At 36.6% G+C, this 11,534-nt stretch overlaps 1 protein-coding gene and 1 pseudogene across 1 annotated transcript; one reads left to right on the top strand and one right to left on the bottom strand.

Moving 5' to 3' along the window:
* The first annotated feature begins 1,679 nt into the window (after positions 1-1,679).
* LOC126600293 (uncharacterized protein At3g17950-like) lies at positions 1,680-2,836 on the top strand (annotated as a pseudogene).
* A 1,863-nt stretch (positions 2,837-4,699) lies between these two features.
* Positions 4,700-5,467, bottom strand: LOC126600599 (uncharacterized). The gene has a single exon (XM_050267183.1). The coding sequence runs from the start codon at positions 5,371-5,373 to the stop codon at positions 4,825-4,827; it is 549 nt and encodes a 182-aa protein (XP_050123140.1). The 5' UTR covers positions 5,374-5,467; the 3' UTR covers positions 4,700-4,824.
* Between the last annotated feature and the right edge of the window lie 6,067 nt (positions 5,468-11,534).

An 11,534-nucleotide genomic window follows, 5' to 3' on the forward strand; every position in this document is an offset into this window, starting at 1 on the left:
CATTTCCCATCCCTTCCTATTTGTGCGGTCACGGTTAAGACACGTTAACATTTTATATTGATTCTTTTATAGAAATAATAAGACAAAAAGCAATAGGAATAAAAAATATTGACGTGGCTTAACCGTGACCGCCCAAATAAAAATGGATGGGAAGGGCACCATAACAGGAGAGCAGACAATCTACCTGTTTGATATAAACAAATCCACAGCTCTGGACCATTAAAGTAAAATTCTGCTCCTCTGTGATGTCCCATGTCTTTGGAGATAAGGGCATCTGACAGTTCTGATAGTAGCACATGGGAAAGATAGGATTAGTCACAGTCAGGGGAGCCTACACCACCTCTGCGTTATAGTTCGAAAGAATTAGTCATCAATGAGACTCAAACCGATGTGGGACTCGATGCACGCCAACACGAGGTGTTACGTAGTTTTTGTAGCAAAGCAACGTCGGAGCATGATAATCTATGCGACTCGTCTGGGGGCAATGAATGCTTCTTCTGCCTGGAATATTTCACATTGAGAAAAAACTCGGGGAGAGATACACAACCACGTCATTTGTATGGAACGTCTTATATCTCATAGATTCACTTGTATTTTGGTCCGGCTGATCGAAGAAAATTGGGATTTCAGGATAAAATTAATTAGTAATATAAAAAATAATAAAATTACTTATAAGCACAAACAAAATTCGAGTGCCGATCCTAGAATTTGCATGAACTTTAAAATTTGGGACCTGGATTGTCTGCCCTTCCCATTCCATCCCCTCTCCTCTTATTTGAACGATCACGGTTAAGTAACGTCAACATTTTATATTTTCAATGTTTTTTGTCTTATTATCTCTATAAAAATCAATATAAAATGTTGACGTTACTTAATCGTGATCGTTCAAATAGAATGGGATGGGGAGGGGGAGGGGGAGGGGAAGGAGATGGGATGGGAGAGGCAGACAATTAAGATCCTAAAACTTAATGTTTACTTTGACCATATTATCCATACGTCCCCATGAGAGGAGTGAGGACCATGAGTCTAGTGGTCACCGGTGTCGTGTCGGCAGCTTTTCCTCTTTTGGGGACAAAGCCTGCAAATGTGCTTCCAAAGTCGTTTGTTTGGCAAGTTAAACTGTGAGACTAATAAATGCCGAAAGATCAAATCCAAAATCTTAATTATACCAAACAAATCTACACGAATAACACGTATTAAATACGAGCACTTGAAACTACCATTACCGTAGTGTATTGAATGACTTATTTGACTCAATACAGTACGGTATAACCCCCACTTCTAAGAGGTCTTTTATATGTATTTGTATCTACATGACGAATGAGTATTTTACTAGCTTATAATTAGAGACGTTATAAATGAGAACGATACTTGATTGTTCAGATATGAAATAAGTAATCATCACGGTAATTCCTTAATTATTCAAGACGTACTTAATTTCAATGTGTTGGGACAACACCTCCCCCACCCCCAACCCCTTTTTTATTATTTTATATTAAAAACGAATTACCTTCAAATGGGGAAAATGTAAAGAGCAAGAGCAACTTAGAATATGTAAAGGACATATAGGGCCACTAGTGATAATATAGAAACCTAAAGGGACTCATTTGATATTAACCATTTCTTCAACAAATTATGGAAAAGGACAAAGCACCTCCAAACCCCCAAACATTCATGATTTGAAACACAATCCAACTTCCGGTAAGGAGAAAATTTTCAATATGATGAGAACACGAATGATATATCACGTATTTTTATGTAAGCGGTGAAAAATTTTATTTTTAAAATTATTAATTTTTTAACACATATATCTCACAATTTGTATAATAACATCAAACGTGATGTATCACTTCGTCAGTCACGGTAAAAAATCTCATTCATCACCGTCACCCCCACCCCACCACACTTTAAATAAACCTTCAAATTTCAAACAAGAACAAGATCAAAATCCAAATTCCCATCTCAATTTCCCGAGAAACAAACAGAAAATCCTCTCCCCAAAACCAACACGCAGAAACAACAGAAAGCGGGGAAAATGCTAGATCCGAGAAATGATATGCTGCCGCCGCCCTCCTCCCCCACCAACTCCTCCGTCTCCTCCTCCGATCTCGACACCGAGGTAACTCATTTCCCTCATTTCTTCCAATTTCATCAATTTCTTAATTTTGATTTACAAAATCTGTGAAAAGTTGGGAAATTTTCAATCGCAGTCTACAGGCTCCTTCTTTCACGATCGGAGCACGACGTTAGGAACACTAATGGGAGTGAGTTTCCCCGCCATCACCTTCAGAGCTCCGAGCCAGCACCACCGCGACCCCCAACCCGGAAACATCAACAACATCGGTAGTACTAGCGCAAGCAGCTCCGGGAAGACGAAGAAGCCGAAAAAGAAGAGCGCCGCCGCTTCGTCGGCGGTGGGTGTGCTGGCGGGGCGGCGGAGGAGGTGGTGGCGCCTCTGCCAAGACGACGGCACCAAGCCGGCTTCGCTCGGGGAGTTTCTTGAGGTGGAGAGGAGGTTCGGAGACGCTGCGTTTTACGATACGGCCGCGGAGCTGGAAGGCGTCATGGTGAGCCAGCCCAGAAATGGACGGCTGTTGTTCGCCGACGGGAGGGTTCTTCCGCCGTCGAATGTTGATGATGGGATTGGGACTTCATCGACGGCTGGGGTTCTCTCTAGATTGCCGGTTTCACTCACTGCCATCTGTGGTGGTTGTGTAGCATAAGCCCCCGTCCCGCTTCATTTTTTTCACTCTGTCTTTTTTTACTTTTTAAATGTTTAATGACATCATCATTTAAATTTATTTGTTTAATGACATCATCATTTAGCTTCTTTTTATGTCACTTCCTTTAACTATCTGTTAAAATATATTAAAATAATAGTTTACCAATTAATTATATATGTTTTTATATATTTTAATTATTAAATTAATATTTTTATGTTTTTTTATAAAAAGTTAATTGGAGTGATCAAGATTGCAACTTTGTAAAACACAATGCTTAAATTAGCTAAGTTAAAAATACAGTGATCAAAATATATTTTAATCATAAACACATTGACCAAAAAAGTATTTAACGCGACAAAAAGGGTTTGGCTATTGGATTTTGCTTTCTTCCTTTTTTCTCCCCTCCTGTTATTGCGTTTTCTTATCATATGTTATCCATCCACGTCACGATTTGGAAGCTAAATGGCTCTGTGAAAATAGTACGTATTTTATGATAAATCTTGCAAGAAAAAGTTGTGGTTAACTTTGGACAAAGCAACATTATCAATCACACTTTATGCTAATAATTTCAGTTTAGGTACTAACTAGCCAAGGCACCTATTGTTGCGGGTTTACAATTCTACGTAAACATATTAACAACGATGTTTACAACTCTATTATATGTACATCCATATTTACAATTCTATTTTCACAAATATACTATTCAGCACTTTCGAACTTTGTTGATCGAAACTTCAAAGTTTGTTTTCCCTCATATGCATATGTTTCTATGTTACAAATTGAAACGAAACTGTAGTTATTGAGGAGATTTTTTTTAATTGCTATAAAAGTTGGATACTTTCTATAGTCAGTTTTCAAATGCATTTAATAAGAAATGTTAGGAAAAAAAAAATATATATATATATGTTGATCTAAGTGAAATTTTAGTTTATTTAGCATTACTCTCTTATAAAATACTAGCATTTGTCTACACACTCTGTATGTATGAACACATTTTTTTAGAAAATGGGAAGGAGAAAGGGAGAGAGGGAGAGGGGGGGGGGGGGAGAGAGAGAATGTGGGAGGAGTCACTTTTATAAATAGACAACTCCCCTCTTGGCATTAGATGTCAAAAACTTTCATTCAATTTTTCATCCATCCAATTTTTCATCCTTTTTGTTCTCATATAGTTGCCATGTGTTGTTTCCGTGATGAAGATTGATGAAAAATTGGATGTAAACTTTTAAAATCTAATGCATGAGGGAAATTGACTATTTCTAAAAGTTCAGGGGGTAATCGGCTAAAATTAAAGTTCAAGGGGGAAATTGGCTAATTATAAAAGTTTAAGGGGGTAATCGACTAAAATTAAAGTTCAGAACATAAATTAGCAGCTCTATATAAGTTTAGGGGGTAAATCGACAAATATGCATATAAAATATATATTGTCCAAAAAACATTACGTTGAAAAGAGTTGAATTCAATTTTGAGAGAATATCGCTTTAGCAAATAAGTAAACAATATTATTAGAGAAAAACTAATGAAAATGATTTGAAAACTTTGATTAACGAAAATGATAAAATAAATGGTAAAATGAATAGTATTATGATTGATTTTTTAATGTAAAAATATGATTTTTCATTAAAATAAACAATACCAGGAGTTTTTCGTTAAAGTTCCTTATTATTAATCAATGTCACCATCATGGATCTAAAACGAAAAGCCTTTTTTGTTGGTGGTTGGTTTTCTTGATTTGGCTTCATCACTTTCCAGCTTTAGAACAGGTGGAAGACAAAAGGAAGACGACTAATCTAACCCCAACCATTTTTAAATTAGAAATATATTAACATATTTTATTCACAATAAACAGCTAATTAATGCTGTAACATCCATATTGGAAAACAATGTGAATTAGAAGGGGAAAGCTAAAATAATGTCGAATGGAGGATTCAGACTTTCTTGCATGTCTGAGAACGACTTAAATTAACAAACGCATCAGCAACAAAATTGGCTTCTCTAAATACACAAACGAAACTTTCTCGTCATGAAGTTAACTAGATATTTAACCACTTTTAAAATTAATCCAAGAATAAATAAATCAAAATTAATTACACTGAAGAGGATATCAATATGTGCAAGGAGTCTCATCAATGGTCTCCAAGGCAGGCTTCCATGATCTTTGCTTTGAGTACCTCTCCAATAATATTACTGGCTCTGGATTATGGCTTGAAGTAACACTAATTATTACATAATCATCACAATCCAGTCTCTTGGATTCCGAAACATTAAAAAAGCGAAAATCTCCGAAAACCGGAAAAATCCTGCTGAAATTCTTGAAGCCTCTACTGTTCTTGAGTGCCTTTGAAGCCTTGTAAGCTAGGGAGCTGAGTTCCTCATGTGTTAGCACTGAGTAGAGGAGGTCCATGGGGAGGAGGAAGTAAAGCCGCCGTCTTTCCAGCGGTTTGTCGGCGGTGAGGCCGTGGATTCTGTTGCCTACTTTGAGGGTGGTAGACTCGCACAAAAACTGGCCTGGATTCTCTACCATTAGCTCTGCTGCTTTTACTTGCCTTGTGAAAACTTCCATTCTTCCATCCAAAGTTAAAACTTTTGCTGCTCCTCCTGGACTGCTTGGGAATATGATTAATGGAGCACAAGAAACTGCTGCATTCCCCATCAGAGAGGCAAACGGTAGGTTTTCTCTTTGGAGGAGGAGGAGGAGGAGGAGGAGGAGAGAGAGAGAGAGAGAGAGAGAGAGAGAGAGAGAGAGAGAGAGATGTATGGTGGATGGGGGTTTGGAAGAGTCCGTTTGAGTATATATAAATGAAATTTATGCATGCATGAATATGAAGGTTATTGATTGACAGTGGGGGAGAGATATGAGATGGATTTGTCGTCTACCTAGATACCTGTCACTTGGTTACACCTAAAGCATACAAGTATCATACCCCCTATATGGACTTTGAGTGCGAGTTTTGGCGTAACGAAAATGTTGCTTCTTTGTGACCAAAAGTTCAAGAGTTTGAATCGTTGAAACAACCTATTTGCAAAGTAATGGTACGGCTATGTATGATAGACGTTTCTTCCTATCCTCGCACAACAACAAACATATTGTTGACTTGATGTTGCCCTTTTATAGAGGTCTGTTATTATAGAACGAACTGTTTATATATCACAAATAATGTGTTGATAATTACAATAGTGTATTTTAAATGTATAGGATTTCAATGGGATTTTGATGAATTTGTCAGTGTAAGGAGGGCACATGGTGAAGCATGGAGCAATTTGTTGGGCAACGTACTACAAACGGCTCACTTAAGGACACCACCAAACGAATGATTGGACATGGTTCCTGCTACAGGCTTACCTACCATTTCTTTTATATTATTCCTGCTACAGGCTCACCTACTGTATAAGTATATCTATACAAATACCTACAAATATATGTATATATATGGGGCGAATCTGTGACACTATTTTTTTATACACGTTTTTGTGAGGCGTACTACGTAATGTATTTTAACGATCTAAATTATCTATCTTTTAGAATATCATTAATAGATTATCCTTGCAAAAAATTAGCCAAATTCAAAACTATTAAGACATCCATAATGAAGAAAATTGACGAATATGATTTTACATAAAAGTGTAAACCCTTAATCCAACGGGCATATGGTTTTCAGATTTGAGTGATTTTTAGTAGACATAATCTTTGAGGAAAAACTTAAAAGATAGACTATCTAGATCGTTGAAATACATTAAAATGTTCAATTATAGGATACTAAGAAATGCATGGACATACTTTCTTAGATTTGACATCAGCGAGGAGTATCTAGGCACAGAATTGGTCACAAGGTCAAATATTTTGCTTGTTATGCAATCACTATCCAATGCTAGCTTAAGACTGATAAACTAGGTGCTACCAATTTGGAGCTATTATCTAATCTCAACTGTATGATTAGTAAGTTGGGAAACCTAAAGCTTAATTAGTTTCCTAAATTGGTCAAACTAATAACATCCTTGATCTTGGTAGATATTAGCTTAATAAAGTTTCAAGTGAGTCCAAAAACAAATTAATTGTACTAAATCTGTTGGTGGCATTATTAGGAATTCAGACAGGCTTTTTGTTGTATGTTTAATTAGATTGGTAATTAGGTTGAGTATGCTTACTTTATAACCAAATGATTATGAAGCAAATCTTGATTGTTTATTGAATCAAGGAGAGTATGTCTTATATAGTACCATTGTGACAAACCTTATACACCCTGTAACATGGAAGTTTCGGGTGGCTCAGTAGTTGGGGACAAATTTCAAGCTCGTATTTCCTACGACATTTCTTGGGTTTGATTCCAAACGTTGGTGAATCGCATGATGGTGCTTAGGGGGGAGCTCAAACGTCTCTGTAAGTGTTTCCGACCCCCAAAAGAGTGAACTGTTGTGGCGAAGCCACCAGCTAGTCTATTAAAAAAAAAAGTTAACATGAAAGTTCCCATTCCATTCAAAGTAGTTTTCGCACTCTTTTTATTCTTTTTTGACCGAAGATGAAAAAGAAATTGCATAAATAATTCTCATTCATCTAATTTGTGTCCAACCACTTGAGCATAAACATAAAGAGAAAGAACGTATACACATCCGCTGTCTTATACACTCCGGAACATGAAAGTTCATGATTCATATGATTACATAGAGGTGCCTCTAATACTACAAAAACAATCGAATTTGATTTAGCTCATACCTTTTATGCTCAGATTAATTATAATTTCCTTTTTTTTTTGTTGGGTTTGTTTTTTGTAGTAATGGCATCTCTCCCACTTGGAAATTCTCCAAGTTGTAGTTTAGCATGTGAAAGAAGACCAATTTCCCTTCTGGGTATTTCGGCTCTGCCATTGATGCGCTTAAAGGCCAGAGCTTTTCATGGTTTGGTGAGAGGTCAGTTGTTTCTTGCCGTTCTTGAATATTTTTTTCAGCTTCAGTTACTTGGGTCTGCTCCGAAAGACTTCCCGTTCAATTTTCGGGTCTAATTCGAACTAGTGTGGAGGATATGGCTGTTGCATTTGATGTGTTTATAGACCTTTCTGATTGTATTTGTGCAAAACTTCCATTGGTTTACGGAGAAATCGACAGGCCTTGTATTGTTTAGCTCTAATAGAATGTGGGGGGTTTTAGCTTTTCATTTGATTAAAATGCTATCAAGTGTTTGGAGACAGCATCAGAGAATTTAAGCTGAAACTAACCGTGTAAAGTTTGCACATTGCAAAACAGAAAGACTTGTTTTAGATTTTTAGAGAGAATGATATGCACATTTACCGTCTAGAGATGTGAAAGGCTCGACAATTTCTTTGTGTTTACGGTTCCTCTCTTCACGCGTGCAACATTTAATGTGTATGATTGACCAATTTATCCATTTTGGAAATTCCCACGTTACCTTCAGACTTGATATCGTTTGATTGTTCTATCTCTGACCGTATGTTTTCATATACTGTGATATGTAGGAGTGTTCTACTTACTTGATTGATTGAAAGGGGTTGCATACAAATTATATCTTTTGCTTATACAAACCGGCCATTTAGCTGATATTGCTACTTTTATACTAAATTCGTTAGGTGGAGTTATGATTCACAGCTTATATAGAAAGGAGACATCCCTTTTTAGCCGTGAAGGATCCAATAGCATCAACCGCATTATGCGAAAAAGGGTGCTCTTGACCATCCCCAGGAATAGCAGTTCGTCGGACTCTAATGGCGGTGAGGATGACTCCTCTGATCAGGCCAAGGCATGTATGAGCAACTGCTAATGAATGATTTGTTCTGTATTCTTTTATTCTGTAACGCGAATATGAGTTATTTCGTATAGCTGGTCCTTTGGTAAGGGGTCATAAACAGAAAAACTTATGTAAGGGGGTCTGAACTGGACAAATCTGTTTTATAAACAGAAATGTGTTTGCAACACTGTTTAAATATTTTTCTTCTGTCATTCTGATACAACGGCGTTCCATATTACTTTCGGAAGGTAATGAGTTTCCTGTTAACAGCGAGTATTGATGCTGCTTTGTTGCGATCGCTTTTGAGTTTGAGTCTAGCGTGCTGATGTGCGTTGAATGAGACGTTTGCGAGTTATTATGCAGCATTCTTCCCGGAAGTTTTCCTAACGCCCTGAATGGGGTAAAATTGTGGATATGCAGAAGAGGTTAGAAGGCCTGACGGAAGCAGAGCTAGAAGCATTGCTTGAACAAGTTGTGGAAGAGAAGAGGCGCCTCGGCGAGCAGCAGGTCAAGTAAAAAGGTTCCTCACACCTTTGAGCATAATTTATAGCCTTCATGAAGCGACTCTTTGTATATAGATGCACAGATAAAACGCAACAGGCAAAGTGATAGAGTCATTCTTGCCATAGTGGGTGGGTTGCCCTTTCTAACCCGAGGGCTTCGGACGTGCTTAACATGTAATGCTATAAATTCTTGTCATGCACGTGTATTTTTATAGCAATACGTGTAATTTACAAGACAGACAGTTGACTTTCGTGGTGAATCACACGATGGTGGTGGTCGAGGAGACTGAAATGCCTCTGTGAGTCTTCTCGGGCCATAAATAGTGGACTGTCATAACGAAGCAATTCGTTGGTCATAACTTTGCATGAACCCGATTAAAACCCAACCCGAACCCAATCTTGAATTGTAAAAGTTGGGTTAGGTTTGGGTTGACCTTCCAACCCGCCTGAGTTGCACCCCTACTCTCTTATACCATATTGAGAGAGAGAAATGCCAATGTGGAATTCTCTTAAAAGTAAAGATTTTATGTGGACTCTCTTATTTTTTTTTTAACAAATGATATTATCTACACTATTAGAGGGGTAGACTTAGACTAACAATGGGCTAGTAATAATGTGGTTCAAATTCGAATCGAACTTAAGACTTCTCACTTATAAGTGAAAAAGAATACTACTATATCGTAATATTAAGTGACAACTCTTTGATAACTTATGTTTACACAATATTTCATAATGATGTCATGTGGATTAACTTTAAATTGTGAGGTGACAGATGGTCTATAAAGAGTCTATTTTTTAGAGAAAAATGGTAAAGAGGTTCTCTGAAAATGGACTCTCCAAGTCTCCATAGTATTTTTGACACAATATTTAATATTGTTAGCACGAGAATTGACGTTAAATTGTGAGGTGTCAAAGAGTTTGAATCTCACTTTTGTGGGTCTCCTTAACATTTCTCTACCATGCTTAATAAATTACATACGGTGATGGTTGATGGTAATAAATTATTTAACAATTAAAAAAAAATCAAAGTGTTAGTTGGCACGTGTCACTTAGTACTACAATCCAGTGATATTTTTCTTCCTTTATGAGACTATCTCCAACCCTGACCCAAAACCTAAAAATATTTAGCCCAGAAAATTTAGGTTTTAGCTCAGAAACAGTTTTTTTACTCCAACCATTTTGACCTAAAATTTTAGCCCCAGATTATCAAAAAATGAATTAAGGCTAATTTTTTTTTTAAATTAACTTTAAAAAAAAATTATGTAGACTATCCTAAATTAATTTTATGAACATTTTAACCTAAAAATATTTAAATTCCGATAAATTTTGAAAAATCACTAAATCAATACATGAAAATCATGATAAATCACATAAACTTAAAAAAAAAAGACAATTAATAAACCACATAAACTTAATACATTCGAAAACTCATAGACTACATAAACCTAATAATGATATCCATCATCTTGACTTGGTGGTGGGCTTGGGTGATAGTCTTGAGATGAATCATCATCTTGAAATATACTTCTTGTGGCATTCATTCGTAAAATTTCTTTTTGCTTACCACGTAAGTATCTCTTCCTCTCTGGAGTGTATTTGTCAAGGTCCTCCATTATCAAATTAGTTTCATACCTTTCTTGCTCCCTATCCCCTTCTTGCTTCATGGCCAAAAACATTTGGGCCGATTCCAAATTATGCACGTATCGGATCTTGGGACTTCACTTTTCTCTTTGCTTCCTTTTGCTTATCTTTACCCGAGGGCCTTGGCAAAGAAGAAGTTGGGCTCATTTGGTCGATACCTTCATTGTCGGCAAAATTCACACCTTCATTGACATCATTTGGGGGTGGGGCTTCATTATGAAATAATCTTCCACATTGTTGATTTGCATCGGTTCTCCACCTCGGACAATCCTTGATGATGTTCCAAGCATGAAGCAACTTAAAAGCTTGATTTTTTGGTGTAGTTCTTGTCTTGTAAATTGTCATTGCTTTGTCACCCTATGCAGCAAATACATAAAAATAATTAGTTGCAAAATACTATTATGTACATGACAAGTAAAATATCAACAAAAAAACTCACAATTTTTGAGGCGTCCCTTCCACTAGGCATGTCAACCATGGCTCTCTCCAAACTTCATTTCCACAAAGTGCACGCTTTGTTGATAATCTTCCACCGATCATAAACACCACCACCTTCCCTTCGACCGGCGTTGGAGTTTTCATGGGACTTATCAACGATTTTACCCCACAAATCATTTCTATTTTGATTGGTGCCGACGACACCATCTTCACTAACAGAAATCCATGCCAAACATAAAGCAATATCTTCATCAAAGGTCCAATTACGACCTCTAACATGCTCTTTTGCCATCTTGAAAATTTTGGAAGTAAGAAGAAATGGTAGAAAGAAAAATTGGAAGAATTGTAGGAGAAAAGTGAGTTTTGTGTGGATGTTTGAACAAATACATAGGTATTTATAGATTTTTTGGTTGAATTTTAAGTTAAATAATTTTTTAAAATTATTTTAGCCGTTGGATTTAAATTTGGACCGTTAGATTTTTTTTTTACCGTTAG

Source organism: Malus sylvestris, chromosome 14, assembly GCF_916048215.2.
Source record: "Malus sylvestris chromosome 14, drMalSylv7.2, whole genome shotgun sequence".
In the NCBI taxonomy this organism is placed as follows: Eukaryota; Viridiplantae; Streptophyta; class Magnoliopsida; order Rosales; family Rosaceae; genus Malus; species Malus sylvestris.

Excerpts from the sequence above, each read along its gene's own strand:
- LOC126600599 (XM_050267183.1), bottom strand. The coding sequence starts at position 5,373 with ATGGGGAATGCAGCAGTTTCTTGTGCTCCATTAATCATATTCCCAAGC.